General features: G+C 40.1%; 1 protein-coding gene across 3 annotated transcripts in view; it reads right to left on the bottom strand.

The window, feature by feature from the left end:
- EDC3 (enhancer of mRNA decapping 3) overlaps positions 1 to 17,324 on the bottom strand; it is a 51,380-nt gene extending 34,056 nt beyond the window's left edge. Inside the window, exons 1-3 of one of the 3 annotated variants that reach the window (XM_089907012.1) lie at positions 17,198 to 17,324; positions 16,390 to 16,484; positions 781 to 991 (exon numbers count right to left, since the gene is read on the bottom strand). In XM_089907012.1, coding sequence (XP_089763138.1) covers positions 781 to 944 — 164 coding nt within the window. In that variant the 5' untranslated portion in view covers positions 945 to 991; positions 16,390 to 16,484; positions 17,198 to 17,324. Of the gene's footprint in view, positions 1 to 780; positions 992 to 16,389; positions 16,956 to 17,197 lie in introns of those variants that run through there. The other 2 variants (XM_022580023.2, XM_022580024.2) reach the window with 2 other exon arrangements.
- Between the last annotated feature and the right edge of the window lie 4,288 nt (positions 17,325 to 21,612).

The following is a 21,612-nucleotide window of genomic DNA, read 5'->3' as shown; positions in this document are numbered from 1 at the left end:
GTGAGGACACAAAAGAAAAGGAGTAGGGCCTCAAAGGAGATAGAAAAGGATAGCACATAAAGCATACGTGCGATAAGGTTAGCCCTGAACACAAAGGATATTTCTTCCATGAAGACTTCAGAGGAGATAAGCAATAAGAATGGATACACCTACAGAAAAGGTTACATGTGGGTGCTGTTTAGGAAGTCAAGGAAGCTCTTGCCAGACAGTCTCTTTTTAAAAAAAAACACAAAAAACATAAGAAAGGGAGGTTTCTGTCAAACTTGTGAAAAGAGGGATGTGGAGACATCTAAGGTTCAGATCTGTTAGCAAACACTAAGAAAAATACATTCCTGTAGCTAAGAACTTCAGCTACTGGCTACAGTGTGCCTCTGGAGATAAATCATAATATAAATCTACAAAGAGAGATAGTTACATGGTGGGGTGGGGGGATCAATAAAGACCTTAGATGTAAGAAAGCACAAATAATACAAAACTGAGAAAGGAAATCTGAAACCAGAAAACAGAAATATTATTCTGAATTTGACACATTTAAATATAATATTGCATGTTTGACAGAGATAAGAAAAATGTTTCACAAACCCTGAATCATTAGCTGAAAGCTAATTATGACACAAAGTCTCTGCTGAAACAGTAGAACTATAGGATCTAAGACTGCAAAATCTCACCCCTGATAAGACTCTACTCAAAAGTAGCCCTATGCAAGAGAATACTGGCAATAAGACCTAGGTCAAGCTCCACAGATCACCAGACTGGATTTGGAAGAATCAGGATACTCACCTGAAAGTGACTTCTGGCACAAGGCACTTCACTCCATTGTGGAAAGGCCGGGTGAGAGAAATGGTCTGGCTGACCTGATCCACTGCTGATACTCTTCCCTGATAGACACCCAAGCTATCTCCACAGTTGATGGACACAATACTGCCCAGCCAATCCGCAGCCATGTTTCAGATGTGAGACCACCGTGGAGAGAAGGAACAATGCAGTGTACCTTGAGAAAAAGATAAATCTTTAATAAAATTCACCAAACATTATACCAGGTCTGTATCAGGTGTTCTTAATAATATATATTCTATCATATCCTTAATTGAGGTAATAAAGCATAAAAAATAAAGCTTTTTTTTTTAGTAGGAGTAAGCATACTAATGAATAAGCAATACCATTATATACATAGATTTTACAACTGCTTTAAACCACATGCACTGGATATTTACCTGCACATCAAATCACAAAAACGATCACCTGTTTATAACATTATATATATATATATATATATATATATATATATATATATATATTTTTTTTTTTTTTTTTTGCGGCGCGGGCCTCTCACTGTTGTGGCCTCTCCCGTTGCGGAGCACAGGCTCCGGATGCGCAGGCTCAGCGGCCATGGCTCACGGGCCTAGCCGCTCCGCGGCATGTGGGATCTTCCCGAACCGGGGCACGAACCCGTGTCCCCTGCATCGGCAGGCGGACTCTCAACCACTGCGCCACCAGGGAAGCCCATATAAAATTATATTTTAATATATCTGCCAGCAGAATGTTTTCAAAGAGAATAAATAAGAAATAATATATAAAAAAATAATGCTGGTAATGTCACAGTAGCTCATATCAGACTAACCCTCTTGCTGATGACAATGAAAAATTGTGGACAAAATTTTTTTTTAAAAAGCTGACTGAAGGCATTAGAGAACACTACACCTAACTACAGAATAACATTCTTTTCAAGTTCACTAACACATGCTGGGCCTTAAACTAGTATCAATTCATTTCAAAGGACTGAAATCAGACAGAGTATGCTCTTTGTCCATAACAGAATTAAATTTGAAGTTGATAAGAAGATATTTCAAATATCCCAAAATATCTGGAAATTAAGCGAGACATTTCTAAATAACCTATGGGTCAAAGAAGAAATCAAAAGGGCAGTTAGAAAACAGCTCAAATTCGGGACTTCCCTGGCAGTCCAGTGGTTAAGACTCCGCGCTTCCACTGCAGGGGACGTGGGTTCGATCCCTGGTCGGGGAACTAAGATCCTGTACGCCATGCCACGTGGCCAAAAAACAGAAAACAGTTCAAACTCAATGGAAATGAAAACAGAACATATCAACATTTATGGGATGCACTTAAAATAGTGTTTGAAGGGAAATTTATATATTTATCTATTTCTAATATAAATGCTTATATTAGAAATGATGAAAGGTTTAAAACCAATGATTGGGCTTCCCTGGTGGTGCAGTGGTTAAGAATCCGCCTGCCAATGAAGGGGACACGGGTTTGAGCCCTGGTCTGGGAAGATCCCACGTGCCGCAGAGCAACTGAGCCCATGCGCCACAACTACTGAGCCTGCGCTCTAGAGCCCATTAGTCACAACTACTGAAGCCCACGCGCCTACAGCCCATACTCCCCAACAAGAGAAGCCACCGCAGTGAGAAGCCTGTGCACCACAATGAAGAGTAGCCTCCGCTCGCTGCAACTGAGAAAGCCCGCGTGCAGCAACAAAGACCCAACATGGCCAAAAAAAAAAGAAAAGAAACAAAAGGGTTGCAACAGAAATGTCAGATAAAAAATTAAGGCAAAAACACAGAAAGAGATTTATTTAATTCATGTCCATACAGGGTACAACTCACTAATAATATATATTACTATAATTCTCCATAGAGGTAATTTTATTATATCAAAATATAATATAGACTATAAAACAAGTATATAAAATATTCAAGGGCTTCCCTGGTGGCGCGGTTGAGAGTCCGCCTGCCGATGCGGGGGACACGGGTTCGTGCCCCGATCCGGGAAGATCCCACACGCTGCGCTAGTGGCTAGGCCCGTGAGCCATGGCTACTGAGCCTGCGCGTCCGGAGCCTGTGCTCTGCAATGGGAGAGGCCACAGCAGCGAGAGGCCCGTGTAACGCAAAAAAAAAAAAAATTTCAAGAATAGGGACTTCCCTGGTGGTGCAGTGGTTAAGAATCCACCTGCCAATGCAGGGGACATGGGATCAATCCCTGGTCTGGGAAGATCCCACACGACACGGGGGAAGATCCCACAGCTGGCGGAGCAACCTAACCCGTGCACCACAACTACTGAGCCTGAGCTCTAGAGCCTGTGAGCTACAACTACTGAGCCCATGCGCCACAACTACTGAAGGCTGTGAGCCCTAGAGCCCAGACGCTGCAACTACTGAGCCCACGTGCCACAACTACTGAAGCCCGCATGCTACAACTACTGAGCTCATGCACTTAGAGCCCATGCTCCGCAACAAGAGAAGCCACCACAAGAAGCTCACAGACTGCAACGAAGAGTAGCCCCCACTCGCCACAACTAGAGAAAGCCCCCGCACAGCAAAGACCCAATGCAGCCAAAAAATTTCTTTAAAAAAATTCAAGAATAATTTTTTAAGTCAACAGAAGAGAATTAAGACAATCTTCTTTGATGACTCAAGCAGCAGAACATAAATATTTTTAAAAATAAATAACATAGATACTTAGTTTAATAACTATATCAGGCTTTGTATCCTCCAGTGAAAGAATACAATTATACCTTGCTTTTGTTGTTAAAACAAACAAACGGTGATGGAATAAATGGATATCCATCAGTAGAAAATGAACACTGACCTAAATCTCTTAATTTATATATACGTTTACTCAAAATGGGTCATGGACTTAAATGTAAAATGTCAAACTATAAAACTTTTAGGAAAAGCATAAGAGAAGCCTTCAGGATCTAGGGTGAGGCAAAAAGTTCTTAGACTTGATCCATTAAAAGAGAAACTGATCAGATGGACTTCTTGAAAATTAAAAACTTTTGCTCTGCAAGAGGATCCTTGTTAGGAGGATAAAAAAGACAAGTTACAGACTGGCAGAAAATATTTGCAAACTGCATTATCTGACAAGGACAAATGATTATTATCTGGAATATATAAAGAACTCTCGGGACTTCCCTGGCGGTCCAGTGGCTAAGACTCCGTGTTCCCAATGCAGGGGGCCTGGGTTCGATTCCTAGTCAGGGAACTAGATGCATGCCACAACTAAGAGTTCGCATGCCGCAACTAAAGATCCCGCATGCCGCAACTAAAGATCCCACATGCCGCAACTAAAAATCCCGCATGCCGCAACTAAAGATCCCACGTGCTGCAACTAAAGATCCCACATGCTGCAACGAAGATCCCGTGTGCCACAACTAAGACCCGGCACAGCCAAATAAATAAATAAATAAATATTTTTAAAAAAAGAACTCTCAAAACTCAATGGTAAAAAAACCCAAACAATCCAATCCATAATGGGCAAAAGACACAAAAAGACGTTTCAACAAAGAAGATACACAGATGGTAAATAAGTACATGAAAAGATATTCAACATCATTAACCATTAGGGAAATACAAACTAAAACCACAATGAGATATCACTACATATCCACCAGAATGGCTAAAATGAAAAACAGTAACACCAAGTGCGAGCAAGGATGTGGAAAAACTGGTTTACTCATACACTCACACATTGCTGACAGGACTACTAAATGGTGCAGCCATTCTGGAAAACAATTTGGCAATAAAAAAAAATCTAAACATGCAACCCCTACGTGACCCAGCAACTGCACGACTGGTCATTTATCTCAGAGAAAGGAAGACTTAAGTTCACATGAAAACCTGTACATGAATGTTCATATCAGGTTTACTCCTAATAGCCTCAAACTGGAACAGCCTAGATGACCTTCCATGTGTGAATAGTGAAACAAACTGTGGTATATTCATGCCACGGAGAAAAAGTGAAAAAAAGCCAACCCCAAAAGATTACATTCTGTATGATTCCATTTGTGTAATATTCTTGAAAGAACAAACTATAGAAATGGAGAAGAGATTAGTGGTTCCCAGGGGTGAGGGAAGTGTTGGGAGGCAGGAAGAAAACAGGGATGATTATAAATGAGCAACATGAGGGATCCTTGTAGTAATGGAAACATTCTATACTTGACCATATCAATGTCAATATCCCGGTAGTGATATTGTACTATAGTTTTGCAAGACGTCACCAATGGGGAAAACCAGGTAGGGTATGTGGAATCTCTATTATTTCTTACAAGTGCATATGAATCTACAGTTATCTCAAATAAAAAGGTCAATTTTTTTAAAAATGTCAACGTCTTCTACCACATTAACAAAGTAAATGGGAAATCATGGATGGTCATGTCAATAAATGTAGAAAGATAATCTGACAAAATTCAACATCCATCCATGATATAAAAAAGGGGCAGTGGCATCTACAAAACAATTAAAGCTAACATCATACTAATGGTGAAACAATGAATTCTTTCCCCCGCAAGACTGGGAGAAGGCAAGAATGTCCACTCTCGCCACTTCTGCTTCTTATTCAACACTATATTTAGGTCCTAGCCAGTGAAATAAAAAAAGAAAAAGAAATAAAAAGCATAAATATTGGAAAGGAAGATGTAAAGTTATCTTTATTTGTAAGCTGTATTATTGACTGTGCATGTAGAAAACCCTAAGGAATGTGCCACCCCCCAAAATCCTACTAGTATGACTTTAGCAAGATCACAGGATACATGCTCAATATAAAATAAACTGTTTTTTATATAATAGCAACAAACAACTGAAAATGAAATTTTAAAATACTATTTATAACAGTATTAAAAACCAAAATACTTAGGAATAAATCTAATGAAAAATGGGCAGGACCCCTATGATAAAAACTGAAAGACTGCTGAGAAAAATTAAAAGATCTAAATAAATGGAGAGATGTACCACATTCACAGACTGAAGAGCTTAAAGTTGTCAATTCTCCCCGAGTTGATCTGTGGATCAAATACAAATATTAATAAAAATCCCAGCTGGCCTTTTTGGAGAAACTGAAAAACTGGTCCTAAAATCTATATGGAAATGCAAAATACTTAGAGTAGCCAAAATAATCATATAAAAGAAAAACAGAGGTAGTTGTTTTACACTATCTTCTTTCAAGTTTTACTATAAAGCTATAGAAAATCAGTGTGGTACTGGTGCGAGGATAGACAACTAGATCAGCAGAACAGAGTCCAGAAATAGACCTACACACACATGGTCAACTGACTTCTGATCAAGGTACCAAGATAAATCAATGGAAAAATCAAAAAGTATTTTTCAATAAACGGTGCTAGAATAACTGGATATATATGAGAAAAAAATAACGGTCTAGTCTTATCCCACATAGATACAAAAAAATTAATTTGAAATAAACTATCTAAACATAAAAGCTAAAACTAAAGCTACTGGGAAAACAAAAAAATAGAATATTTTAGTGACCTTAGGGCAGAGAAAGATTTCTTAGCCAAAATACAAATAAGTACTAATCATAAAAGAAAAAATCTGATGAATTAGATTTCATCACAATTTTAAGGTCTTGCTCATCAAAAGTCATCATTAAAGAATACAAGTTGGAAGAGGTATAAAAAAGATGCAGGAGACCAGCTGGGAGGCAACTAGAGCAGCCCATTTAAGAGATGGTGGTAAGCTGGCATAGGCAGAAGCAATGAAGGTGGAAAGAAGATGACAGATTCAAAACCTATATAGGTGATGGTTTAAATTTGGTGATGATTTAATATAGTAGGTAACAGAAAGGGAGGGGGAATCACCATTAAGAAAACAAAAGGTGAATGGAACACACATAATCCCACAGCCTTTATACACATACCATCATATTGTGTAACAGCAGCAGCAGCTAGCATTTATTGCACACTTACTATGTCTCAGGAATGAGCTAAAACTTTAGGGGCATTCTTTCCTTCAATCATCATGACAACCCTATGAGGCAGCTACTTTACTATCCCATTTTACAGATGGGGAATTTACAACAGAGAGATTATAATGGATATTTTACATACTTGTAACCAGAGCATAAAGGCAGCTTCTTAGTACAATGGCATATTTTCCATGCTGTACATATTCCACTGCATTCACATATCACAGTTTTTTTTTCTCAATGGGCATTTAGATAATTCCATTTTTCACAATTATAGTTAGTGCAGCAATGATCAATTTCATTCAGTGCTTGTCTTAAATAATTTTCTCAGGATAGAGCCTCAGTCAGTCAAAAGGTAAAGCCACCTAGCTTTCATTACAATACTCCAGAGCAGAAAACTCTTTTTTTCAAACCAAATTATTTTCCACTTTTTTCCAAACCAAATCATTCTCTGGATGGGTTAAGACAGTCATAAATTTAAAACAAAGGTACTGTAATAAAATATTTAGGAAATTATTCCATATAATCTAGTCCCATCTCAAAATCATTCCAATGAAGGCTACCTCCCTGGCAGCCAAGCATTTCAAGAAAACTCTCAAATTTATGATGGCAAAAAGATGTTTCTGCCCTCTTCTGTTACAATCACCCCAAAACAAGAAGAGAAAAAAAGAAAAGGTAAGTCACAGTCAAGGAGAAAATATTCACAATAGATATATCTGATAAAGGACTTGTATCCAGAATATATAAGGAGTGCTTACAAATCAGGAATAAAAAGGAAACACCACATTTTTTTAAAAGTAGGCAAAAGAAGTTATATGAATAGCCAATAAACATATGAAAAGCTGTTCAATTATCATTAATTATCAGAGAAATGTAAATTAAAATACAATGAGGGACTTCCCTGGTCCAGTGGTTAAGAGTCCGTGTTCCCAATGCAGGGGACCTGGGTTCGATCCCTGGTCAGGAAACTAGATCTCTCGCACACCGCAACTAAAGATCCCGCACGTGGCAATGAAGATCCCACGTGCCACAACTAAGACCTGGTGCAGCCAAATAAATAAATATTAAACACACACACACACACGCACACACACACACACACACACACACACACGAGACAACCCAAACGTCCATGATGGACGAATGGATAAACAAAACACGCTATACACGTAAAATGGAATATCATTCAGTCTTAAAAAAGAAGTTAGTTCTGATATATGTTACAACACAGATAAACCTTGAAGACATTATACTAAGTGAAATAAGACACAAAAGGACAAATCTTGTATGATTCCACTTATATGACGAATTTAGAATAGTCAAACTCACAGAGACAGAAAGTAGAACAGTGTATGCCAGGGGTTGGGGGAGCAGGAAACGGGGTGTTACTATTTAATGGGAACAGAGTTTCAGTTAGGTATGATGAAAAAGTTCTAGAGATAGGTGATGGTGATGGTTGCATAACAATGTGAGTGCACCTAATGTCACTGAACTGTACACTTAAAAATGGTTAAAATGATAAATTTTATGTATACTTCACCACAATAAAAAAAATATTAAATTGGGAAAAAACCAAGAGAGGATACTACACCCACTAGCATGGATCAAAATTGAAAGCACCAAATGTGTATGACAATGTGAAGCAACTGGAACTCTCTTACACTGCTGATCGTGTAAAATGATACAAGCACTTTGGAAAAGAGTTTGGCAGTTTTTTACAATATTAAACACACACCTATGACCCCAAACTTCATTCCTAGGATTTACGCAGGAGAAATAAAAACATATATTCACAAAAAGACTTGTACACACATGTACAAAGTACATTATCACAATATCCGAAAACTGGAAACAAGGAGAAGAGAGGAAACAAACGATGGTGTAATTATACAACAGAACACTACTGGACAATAAAAAGGAACAAATTACTTATGCTACAACGTAGATGATTTTCAAAAACTGAAAGAAGTCATACAGGTACATTTATATGAGTCTATTTATAAGAATTTCTAAAAGAGCCACTACTTTATAGTGAGAAAAATCAAAAGTGTTTGCCTATAGGGTGGAAAACTGACTAGAAAGAGGCACAGAGGCCTCTTTCTGTGCCTCCTGAAATGAAAATGTTCTATGTTTTTACTGATGCGGTAGTTACAAGGATGTACACATCTATCAAAACTCACTGAATTGGGCATTTAACGTCTGTGCATTTTTATTGTATGTAAGCCATATCTCAATAAAAAAGGAGGAAAAGTATATGTAGCCAACATAAGCACTATATAATGCCACAGAATATTTAGCCATTCCTCCAATAAGATTAACTTCCTAGCAAGGTTTTCCATAAACATAAAGATGAAAACTCACACATTGGACAGTTCCTACAAAGATGTCTGTCAGGCATCTCATAAATGCCCAAAATAGAATTTTTAATTTCTTTAGCCCCACGCTCAACATCCCCCAATTTGTTCCCTCCCAAGCTTTTCCCATCTTAATAAATGGCACCAATATCCACTACACTGCTTAGGCAAAAAAAGAAAAAAAAAAGTCAGAAGTCATCCTTGATTCCTTTCTTGTCCTTCATCCCATACTTTCAATTCATCAACAAATCCTATTGTCACCACCTCAAAGATAGGTCTATTTCTCTCCAGCTCCACTACCACCTTCCTAGTCCAAATCACCATCATCTCGTAATTACAGGAAACCTCTAACTAGTATCTCTGCTTCCACTTCTGCCCCTCCAATTCTTTCTCTACACAGCAGCCAGAGCAAATTTTAAAATGTAAATCACTTGTCATGATTCTGCTTAATAACTTCCTTTCCATGGACTGTAGGCCCTACATGATCTGATTTCTGCTAACCTCTACAGACAGCTTCATCTCTCACCACTCCCTTCCCCCCGTTCTCCAGACACACTAACCTTCTTACTCTTCCTCAAACATATCAAGTTTGTTCCCTCCAAAACTTTGCACCAGGTATTCTCAGAACACTCTTGCCCCAACTCTGTGAACAGCTAGTTCTATCTTTTCCTTCTGGTATCTGCTAAAATGTCACCACCCCAAAGAGGCCTTCCCTGGCTATCCAATTTAATGCAGCTACTCCCCATCACTCTCCAACACTGTCTGTTATGATTCCAAAATGACTCACCATATGAATTATCTTATTTGTTTATGTTGCATGTGTTACCCCACTAGAATGTAAGCTCCACCAGGGCAAGGGACCTTGTCTGTTTTGTTCTGCCTAGAATGGAAGAGGAACTCAAATATTAATCCAATCAATGAATGAATTAGATATAATAAATCTGACAGAGGTTAATCACTCAAAATCTAGAGTATCTAAATACTCTAGATTTAAATGCCTTGGCTCTCCTTGGAAATGGTTCTAAAAATACAATATCCCTAAGCATATTCTATGCAAAATCCTATGTAAGATATGAAATCTAACACTGCCCTACACACAGAAGGAAGTCAGCAAACAGCAGATGAGTTTATAAACATAGCATACAACATCAAGTATAAAATGAAACACTGGCTCAGTGTTTCCCATGAAAAATAGAAAAGAAAGAGAATAGCGTTTTAAACAGTTTTCAAATATTAATTTCAGAAATATACCTACATAAAACAGAGTCTAAAAAAGGAAAAATAGCTATATATATATATATGTAAAGGAGCAAAAAAGGCACTCTTGTGGTTAAAAAAAAAAGTATGTCTCATTAGAAACACAAAAACCTAAACACAAACTCAGGTAGTTCTCTAGTATTTAACTGAGCAAGTATCACAAAACTGTGCTGACAGAACAGAAAATAAAAGAAACAATGCATTAGCAGGCTCATCCATAAATTTTTTTTTACATTTTATTATAGAAAATTTCAAACATATCCAAACATAGGGAGAACAGCATAATGATCCCCACATACCCATCACTGAGTTGCAACAGTTACCAATATATCTCAAAGAATTTAAGAGATCAGGTGAACTTCTAATGCAACACAATTTCAACACTGATGATGGTAAAAGGCACATAAAACACACGTTTTATGCTTATTTTCCCCTTCCTGATTGGCCTTTGTCTACTTAATGTCACAAAAGTATGGGGTTCCTTTGCTATCATGTATACTCCATCACAATCCCACTCTGATGCTTATTTTATTTTTGCCTTTTTCTTGTTTTTGGCCGCACCTCACAGCATGCCAGATCTCAGTTCCCCCACCAGGGATCAAACCCGTGCCCACTGCAGTGGAAGTGTGGATTCTTAACCACTGGACTGCCAGGGAAGTCCCTGATGCTTATTTTAGATAGATGCAGAACGAAGAGCGGTAATAAGAATTTTAGAAATACCAGAAATTAATCAGATGTGAAAAGACTTTTTACTTCTTCATTCAACATATATCTCTAAGACACTGATATTAAACATTCAAGTTTATATTATGTTAATAATAACTAAATAGAATTTTAATAGTTTTAAAGAAAATTCCTTTATTAAATGAAAACAGTAAATCTAAAACAAGTGGAGGGGCTTCCCTGGTGGCGCAGTGGTTGGGAATCCGCCTGCCAACACAGGGGACACAGGTTTGAGCCCTGGTCTGGGAAGATCCCACGTGCCACGGAGCTACTAGGCCCGTGCGCCACAACTACTGAGCTTGCGTGCCTAGAGCCCATACTGCACAACGGGAGAGGCCACCGCAATGAGAAGCTCGCACACCGCAGCAAAGAGTGGCCCCTGCTTGCCACAGCTAGAGAAGGCCCGCATTCAGCAGTGAAGACCCAACACAGCCAAAAATTAATTGAAATAAACAAATAAATAAAACAAGTGGAATGCCAACATCTGGGTTTCTAATCAGATGAACACACTAAGCGAGGAGGCTTCATCAATTACAGGGCTAACACCTTCATGTCAAAAGAAGAGCTACCACTGAAGATGATCTAGGAGCTACAAACAGACCAATCTTTTTCTTTTTTTAGACACACTGCGTGGCTTGCGGATTTTTAGTGACCGGACCAGTGATCGAACCCTCGCCCTCAGCAGTTAAAGTGCAGAGTCCTAACCACTAGACCACCAGGGAATTCCCAAGGAGACCAATCTTTGTTTTTTATCTTCTACTTTTCTATCATGGTATTACACAGATAGTAAGTCTACATATTTTAAGTTTACAGCTCAATGAATTTTTACATATTTACCCAAATAACCACCACTCAATCAAGACACAATATTTTGAACACTCCAGAAGATTCCACTGTGTTCCCACAAAGGCAGCCATTATTCTGATATCTACCACAAAAGATTCATTTAGCCTGTTTTTGAACTTCATACAAATGGAATCATAAAGGTTCTCTTTTAAAGTGTCTGGATTCTTTTGCTCAATATTACATCTGTGAGATTCATCACTATGTAGTATTCTATTATATAACTATGCCTCAGTATATTTATCCATTCTACTGCTGATAGACAGTTGGATTATTTCCAGTTTGGGGGCTATTATGAATAAAAAATTAAACATTTTTGTATATGTCTTTGTGGTGGACAAATGTACCCATTTATGCTGGGCATACCACACACAGAAGTAGATATGGGATGACTTTGCTCAAATGCTATCAGGATTTCCAGACTACCGAATGCCACACTATGAGACTTTACTGAATCATTTCTCTTGTAAGAAGCCTTTAGATAACTTAAGTCAGGTAGACCTAAACGGTCTTCCACCCATTATGCAACTGAGGTAGTTGCCAAAATGATTCAAAGACAACTTGCCAATAACAGACCGACAAGCTTCCATCTCATCTGCCACATCACACAGAACTCACAGCACTCAGATCCAAGAAGCAATCCCTTGGTCTGCTAAGGACAATTAAATCAACAGTTACGGATGAGTGGTTAGTTACGGATTTCTGAAAAACTAGGTATTTTTCCACACATCTATGTAGAAAGGTGCTTGTAGAATCAAAAGCTTGGGAATGGCAGAGATCTTAAAAGAAAACATCTAGTACAACCCTAGTACTAGGCCCCTATCTTCCACAAAAGGCAACATAGTGAAAAGGGCATGGACTTCTTAAGTCAGACATTACAGGCCAGAATTACAAGCAAATTATCCTAATCTGAGTCTCAATCGTCTCAACTATAAAATGGGAATTACAGTTGACCCTGAACAACATGGGCTTGAATGGCACAAGGCCACTTAAACGCCAATTTTCTTTACTAAATACTACAGTACTACACGATGGGCGGCTGGTTGAATCTGAGATGCAGAACCGCAGATACAGAAGAACCAGGTATATGGAGGGCCAACTATAGATTATACTTGAATTTTCAACGTTGCAGAGGGTTGGTGGCCCAATAGTTCAAGAGTCAACTGTATGCCAATTATACCACCACCTCACAGAACCATTGTGAAGATTAAATGAGATAATCTACACAATTTCTACGATACAGCAAATTTTATTTCAAATGTCTCTGTTTTTTTTTTTTTGGGTGCAGCATGCAGCATCCTAGTTCCCTGACCAGGGATCAAACCTGTGCCCCCTGCAGTGGAAGCGCAGAGTCTTAACCACTGGACCACCAAGGGAAGTCCCTCAGATATCTCCTTTTCACAGAAAGAATACTGGCCAGATAGGGGATTCGAGTTATGGTCCTAGAAAATCATACTGTGAGGGCCCCTCCCATCACACCTGAACAAAACTACAAATTGGAATACACATATCCTTAGGGGTACACAAAGATATGCAAGCAAGGGAATCCATTTCCACCTTACTCTTTCATAAACCTGATCTGCCTAGATAACTGGATTATCAAATAAGGTTTTCAGGCATAAAATTTATTATTTTAAAACAGGGGTCAGAAAACTACGGCCCACGTACCAAATCTGGCCCACTACCAATAAAGTTGTATTGGAACACAACCACACACAGCTGTTTGCTTATGGTCTGTGGCTGTTTTTGCACTACAATGGGAGAACTTAGCAGTACTGACAGAGACCACATGGCCCACAAAGCCTACCACCAGGTCCTTTGCAGAAAAACTTTGCCGACTCCTGTTTTAGGATAAAATTCTGTGGGATAAATAGAATGGATACAAGTTCAAAAAGGAAAAGGAAAAATATGAAATGGACATTCCCAGAAGGATACAATTACCAAAACTGACTCAAAAAGTAATAGAAAATCCGGATAGACCTATACCAAGTAAAGACACTGATTTAGTAATTCCAAATCTTCCTACAAAGAAAAGCCCAGGCCCAGAGGACTTCACTGGTAAATTCTATAAAACACATAGAAAGAAATAATTAACAATTCTACATAAACTCTTTTAGAAAACAGAAGAAGAGGAACATTGCCCAACTCACTTTATGAGGGTAATTTTACTCTAATACTAAGGCCAGCCAAAGATATCATAAGAAAAGGAAACTTCAGACCAATATCCCTCATGAACATAGAGATGTTCACAAAAATTCTTTTTTTTTTTTAACAACTTTATTGGGGTATAATTGCTTTACAATGGTGTGTTACTTTCTGCTTTATAACAAAGTGAATCAGTTATACATATACATATGTTCCCATATCTTTTCCCTCTTGCATCTTCCTCCCTCCCACCCTCCCTATCCCACCCCTCCAGGCGGTCACAATGCACCGAGCTGATATCCCTGTGCTATGTGACAAAAATTCTTAATACTAGCAAATTGAATTCAGCAACATATAAAAAGTATTATACACCACGACTCAATGGGATTCATTCCAGGAACACAAGATTGGCTTAACATCTGAAAATCAAGTAATGTAAGACACCATTTATACATATCCATATCCTAGAGGGCTTTTTTAATATAAAAAAAGGTTATCTGAGGACTTCCCTGGTGGTCCAGTGGTTAAGACTCCACGCTCCCAATGCAGGGGGCCCGGGTTCGATCCCTGGTCAGGGAACTAGATCCCGCATGCCACAACCAAGAGCCCGCATGCCACAACTAAAGATCATGCATGCCGCAATGAAGATCCTGCGTGCCACAACTAAGACCCAGCACAGCCAAATAAATAAATATTTTAAAAAATAAATATATCTGTATATTTTAAAAACATCAACTTGCTATTACATTTAGAAACTTTGTATCTATTTTTAAAAAGTCAATATTTACAACCTGTCAGAAATTACATCCTAGGGACTTCACTGGTGGCGCAGTGGTTAAGAATCTGCCTGCCAATGCAGCAGACATGGGTTCGATCCCTGGTCCGGGAAGATCCCACATGCCACAGAGCACTAAGCCTGTACGCCACAACTACTGAGCCTGCACTCTAGAGCCTGCAAGCCACAACTACTGAGTCCATGTGTCATAACTACTAAAGCCCGCGTGCCTAGAGCCCATGCTCCACAATGAGAAGCCACCACAATGAGAAGCCCACACACCACAACAAAGAGTAGCCCCCACTCGCCACAACTAGAGAAAGCCCGCACACAGCAACAAAGACCCAACGCAGCCATAACTAAATAAATTTTAAAAAGAAAAAAAAAGAACTTACATCCTAAACTATTTAAAATTAAATATTTAAACTACTTAAATTTCTGATGACCCTTCCATTTCATTAGACTGCACTGGGCAAATCTTGAGAATACCCAGATGATACTTTCTCTCTTCACTTCATAAAGGCAACAAATTGATAAGCACACTCTCTAGATAAGCCTTCAAATACACACTATGTATAAAGAAAGTGACAGAGCCTCAACACTGATCACCAAAATCCCAGCTGTAAGTTGTGCCCACAAATCAAATCCCTACAGACATAGATGCTCAAAGTCATGACGTCATCTAATTTTACCACTATATGGCAAATCCGCCCCCCATCTCACCCACCAGGTCATCGGAAAAGACTCAAACACCTTGCCAAAATTCGGACACATTATCACTATGGATACTGCCCTCCTCTGAGATACCGATATGAATGTCCTGTCCTGTTGTTCTGGTGAAGAACTCTAGTAACCCTGCTCCTCTGGTTGATAAGAAGAGAAAAATGACATATTTTCCACCTTGCATTACTTACAGAATCTCAGGAATCTCAAGAATCTTAATTAAACATTTTCTAGTCCAATGTTTTTCAAACTACAGGTCTTTAGAAGTCAGACCCATTACAGGTCAGAGTCAATTTCGTGAGTTGCAATCAACTTTTTTTTTCTTTTAATGAAATAGAAAATGTCAGCGGGCATCGTATACAGAAAGGGTAAACTTTTGTTTCCTGTGTGTGTACACACTCTGTGCATGCAGGGGTCACACAGGGTCAGCATGTAAAATACATTAACTGTGGGTCACAGGTCAAAAAGTTTGCGAGACACTCTGCTAGTCCCACAGCCCTGACCCCTCAAGAAAGCTCCACCAAAAACTTCTCGGCAATCAAAAAGTTATGTTATTGGGTGGGGGGGGGGATGAACTGGGAGATTGGGATTGACATACATACACTAATATGTATAAAATAGATAACTAATAAGAACCTGGTGTATAAAATAAAATTCAGAAATTCAAAAAGAAAAATTTTTTTGTTATGTTATTTGTAACCATCTCCGTTTTATACAGAGAAACCAAAATATAGGAATTCTGTGTTCAGTACCCTTTATCTGCCATTCATAAAAAAAAGCCTAGAAAAACCTAGAATCCATCTGAGGTTTCCAGTTGAAACAGTGACCTGCTCGGGGACAGTCACTTACGTTTTGATGGGATTGAGACAGATCGCAGACTGAAATCAGTTTAGCCTGTGGCTAGGGAAGAGAACAAAAACCATTCTGGGTCTCGAGTTCCTCACCTGTAACCACAGGAGAGGACTGTTAAGACTCCTAGCTCCAGAATTGGGAGGTTTACTGACAACCAACTGGCCAAGCAGGTGAAGACTATGCCTCCCACACACCAAAACACTTGAACTTGAACCATTCAACAAGTCAATTACTGATCAAGTCAACTAACATCGCACCAAGACTACCGATAATAAGAAGCTAAGACTTACACGAACTGCAGTAAACAATCAAGGGGAAGCCCCCAGGATTCAGCAGAAGCTGCACCCTAGCAGGTATCATTATTTCTCAGCCACCTTTCCCTCTCAGAGTCCAGTTCACCTCTGTTCTCCAGCTATCAGTCATGGATGTGGCACTCGCGCTCTTCCCTGCCACCGTACTTCATTGTGCAAGAGGAAACTGAAGCAGGGAGCAATGAGTAGGCGGGCTGCAGGAACCATCAGCAAGGCTAAACTAAGAGGCTAGGCGGCTAATGCCTCACACCTCCCACAATTCCTCGACTATTTAAAATCCCGCTCCCCTCGGCCTCCCACCTCAAACCATACCCCGGAGGCAAGCCTTAGTAAATGGGGCCCCTGCGCACCCGAAGCGGCCCCCAGCTCGTGCCCGCCTCTAAAAAGGTCTGCAAGGCCTGGAACCACGAAGCCTAAAAGCAAACCCTCCTGGCAACCCCGGAAGCCCCCTCCCACGAGCGCCCACTAGTCACCCGCCTGCCCCTCGCTCCCACCTCCACGCCGCCGGGCCTGCGCCTCCTGCGCACACCACACCAACACGGCCCTGAAACACCGCAGGACCCAGCGACCACGGGGCTTCTCCACATCCACCCCGACAGCCGCGGCCGCCGCCGGAAGCGCCCGCGATCCCACGCCGCCTCCATGAGGTCACTTCCGGCGCGACGCCTCGGAAACCGGAGGGCCGGCCGCTGAGGGGCGGGACGCCCGAGAAATTTGAGAGTTTGGGAAGAGCACTACTAGGGTCAACTCTGTGGCCTTCCAGAACCGCACCTGCTCTCCATTTTGCATTCCCCGCCTTTTTATATCGGGGGGAGTCTGGGTTCGAGCTGGAGTCCTGTCCCCCGTCCTCGGCTCAGATTCCTGGGGAGCTCCCCTCTCTCGCGTAGTGTTGATAAAAAGCTCCGGCTTTCCCTCCAGTCCCTCTTGGGCTAATAGCCGAACCAGAGCGGAAGACTTCGGCGTGGAGGGCGCCTGGTCACGTGGCCCCCATCCTTGATCAGTTGCAGCTGTGGGGTGCAATTAGTAGGCCCCCGTGATGGATTAAAGGAAACAAAAAATTCCCTTCGTGGTTGGTCTTCAAAGTTTATCAGCTTCAGCTCGTTTTTGGCCTAGTGTCAGCCAGTCTGAGCTTGGCTGCATTCCACCACCCCCACCCCCAGTACTCCGTACACAGGAAAGTGCCACTCTCCTTCCCGTGGCATTTCAGAGTCTTGCTAGTCTTAATTTTGAAAAGAGCAGGCGTTTAGGGCCAAGACAGTGTAACGAGGAATTTTGGAGTTTGAGTTTGCAAGGTTATCTTGAAGCAAGTTGCAAGGTTATCTTGAAGCCTGACACCTGGTTTAGGGACCACGGCTTGGTCAGGCAGCATTGAGTAAGGCCGTGGTTCCAAATCTGGCTCTGCAAAGTCAGTTTAAGAACTTTAAAATTTTTTTCTCTTTTCAGGAACTCTCCCTTCCCTTCCTCCATCAGTAGAGATTCCATTTTAGTAGGTCTGGGGGGGCCGTGGCATCTATTATTTTAAAGGTTCCTTCCAGTCAATTCTTAGCACACCCCAGGTTTGGGAGCCATTGGTGTATCAGACTCAGAGTTGAATCCTTGCTCTACCTTTTCTTTTTAGTTATTATTATTTTACAAACGAGCTGTGCAACTCTGGAGATAATAGCTAACAAAGTTGCTGTGAAATTAAATGAGATAACGTGCACCTGAGCATGATTGATAGTCCAAAAAAAAGGTGGTTAGTTCTCTTATGCCTCCCTTTGGTTCTATGGTTCTATAGTCCACTCCAAATGATTTTTTAAACTCACAGGAGAGATTGGAGATCTTCAAGATGGCAGAGGAGTAAGACATGGAGATGACCTTCCTCCCCACAAACACATCAGAAATATACCTACATGTGGAACAACTCCTACAGAACACCTACTAAACGCTGGTGGAAGACCTCAGACTTCCCAAAAGATATATTTTTTTTTCCTTTTTTTCTTTTTCTGAGTATGTGTATGCTTCTCTGTGTGATTTTGTCTGTATAGCTTTGCTTTTACCATTTGTCCTAGGGTTCTGTCTGTCCTTTTTTTTTTTTTAGTACAGTTTTTAGCGCTTGTTATTGTAAGGAACGGCACCAAGAAACGGAGGAGAGCTTAAACAAGCTTTATTTGGGAACGCTCCCAGGCGAGGTTCACTGGTCCGAGAAAAAGGGGCCAGAGAAGTCGCGCCCGGGTGTGGGCGCCAACAAAATTTATAGGGGAAGAAGGGAAAGGGGTGTGGTGAATCCGGGAGGGCGCAGGTTATTCCTTATTTGGTGGTCTCTTTGGGTATCGTGGCAATATCCGGTGCCGGTTGCATCAGTCTTGGGACCGTTAGTCCCGCCCCTCGAAAGGCGGGAAGGCTGGGCCGGGTGGAAAGTCTGCAGGTCAGGTTCTGGAACTGGGTGGTCCGGAAAGTTTCGGTCTGATGCAACCTGTGAGTCTGATTGCGTTCCCCTGCCTCGGGCCAGTTGGCCTTACAGTTATCATTGGTGGATTTGTTTTTTGGTTTGGTTGCCCTCTTCTTTTTTTTTTATTACTTTTTAATTTTTAATAATTTTTTATTTTAATAACTTTATTTTCTTTTTCTGTCTTTCTTTCATTTTTTCTCCCTTTTCTTGTGAGCCATGCGGCTGACAAGGTCTTGGTGCTCTGGCCAGGTGTCAGGCCTGTGCCTCTGAGGTGGGAGAGCCAAGTTCAGGACATTGGTCCACCAGAGACCTCCTGGCTCCAAGTAATATCAAAAGGCAAAAGCTCTCCCAGAGATCACCATCTCAACGCTAAGACCCAGCTCCACTCAAGGACCAGCAAGCTACAGTGCTGGACACCTTATGCCAGACAACTAGAAAGACAGGAACACAACCCCACCCATTAGCAGAGAGGTTGCCTAAAATCATAATAAGGTCACAGACACCCCAAAACACACCACCAGATGCAGTCCTGCTGACCAGAAAGACAAGATCCAGCCTCATCCATCAGAACAGGCACTAGTTCCCTCCACCAGGAAGCCTACACAACCCACTGAACCAACCTTAGCCACTGGGTGCAGACACCAAAAACAATAGGAACTACGAACCTGCAACCTGCAAAAAGGAGACCCCCCAAACACAGTAAGTTAAGCAAAATGAGAAGACAGAGAAACACACAGCAGATGAAGGAACAAGGTAAAAATCCACCAGACCAAACAAATGAAGAGTAAATAGGCAGTCTACCTGAAAAAGAATTCAGAATAATGATAGTAAAGATGATCCAAAATCTTGGGAATAGAATGGGGAAAATTCAAGAAACGTTTAACAAGGACCTAGAAGAACCAAAGAGCAAACAAACAATGATGAACAACACAGTAAATGAAATTAAAAGTTCTCTAGAAGGAATCAATAGCAGAATAACTGAGGCAGAAGAACGGATAAGTGACCTGGAAGATAAAATAGTGGAAATAAAAAAAAATAAAAAAAAAAAATAAAATAAAAAAAAAAAATAGTGGAAATAACTACTGCAGAGCAGAATAAAGAAAAAAGAATGAAAAGAATTGAGAACAGTCTCAGAGACATCTGGGACGACATTAAATGCACCAACATTCGAATTATAGGGATCCCAGAAGAAAAGGAGAAAAAGAAAGGGACTGAGAAAATATTTGAAGAGATTATAGTTGAAAACTTTGCTAATACGGGAAAGGAAATAGTCAATCAAGTCCAGGAAGTGCAGAGAGCCCCATACAGGATAAATCCAAGGAGAAACATGGCAAGACATATTAATCAAACTATCAAAAATTAAATACAAAGAAAAAATATTAAAAGCAGCAAGGAAAAAACAACAAGTAACACACAAGGGACTCCCCAGTAGGTTAATAGCTGATCTTTCAGCAGGAACTCTACAAGCCAGAAGGGAGTGGCAGGACATATTTAAAGTGATGAAAGGGAAAAACCTACAACCAACATTACTCTGTCCAGCAAGGATCTCATTCAGATTCAACGGAGAAATTAAAACCTTTACAGACAAGCAAAAGCTAAGAGAATTCAGCACCACCAAACCAGCTCTACAACAAATGCTAAAGGAACTTCTCTAGGCAGGAAACACAAGGGAAGGAAAAGACCTACAATAACAAACCCAAAACAATTAAGAAAATGGTAAAAGGAACATACATATCGATAATTAACTTAAATGTAAATGGATTAAATGCTCCAACCAAAAAACATAGACTGGCTGAATGGATACAAAAATAAGACCCGTATATATGCTGTCTACAAGAGACCCACTTCAGACCTAGGGACACATAAAGACTGAAAGTGAGGGGATGGAAAAAGATATTCCATGCAAATGGAAATCAAAAGAAAGCTGGAGTAGCAATTCTCATATCAGACAAAACAGACTTTAAAATAGAGACTATTACAAGAGACAAAGAAGGACACTACATAATGATCCAAGAAGACGATATAACAATTGTAAATATGCACCCAACATAGGAGCACCTCAATACATAAGGCAAATGCTAACAGCCATAAAAGGGGAAATTGACAGTAACACAATCATAGTAGGGGACTTTAACACCCCACTTTCACCAATGGACAGATCAACCAAAATGAAAATAAATAAGGAAACACAAGCTTTAAATTATACATTAAACAAGATGGACTTAATTGATATTTATAGGACATTCGATCCAAAAACAACAGAATACACGTTCTTCTCAAGTGCTCATGGAACATTCTCCAGTATAGATCATATCTTGGGTCACAAATCAAGCCTTGGTAAATTTCAGAAAATTGAAATCGTATCAAGTATCTTTTCGAACAACAACGCTATGAGACTAAATATCAATTACAGAAAAAAATCTGTAAAAAATACAAACACATGGAGGCTAAACAATACACTACTGAATAACCAAGAGG

Source organism: Delphinapterus leucas, chromosome 2, assembly GCF_059928025.1.
Source record: "Delphinapterus leucas isolate spDelLeu-1000000601 "Yukka" chromosome 2, BTC_Dleu_Yukka2, whole genome shotgun sequence".
Taxonomy (NCBI): domain Eukaryota; kingdom Metazoa; phylum Chordata; class Mammalia; order Artiodactyla; family Monodontidae; genus Delphinapterus; species Delphinapterus leucas.
The sequence above is the reverse complement of the archived record's forward strand: the minus strand, read 5'-3'. Positions and strand labels throughout refer to the sequence as shown.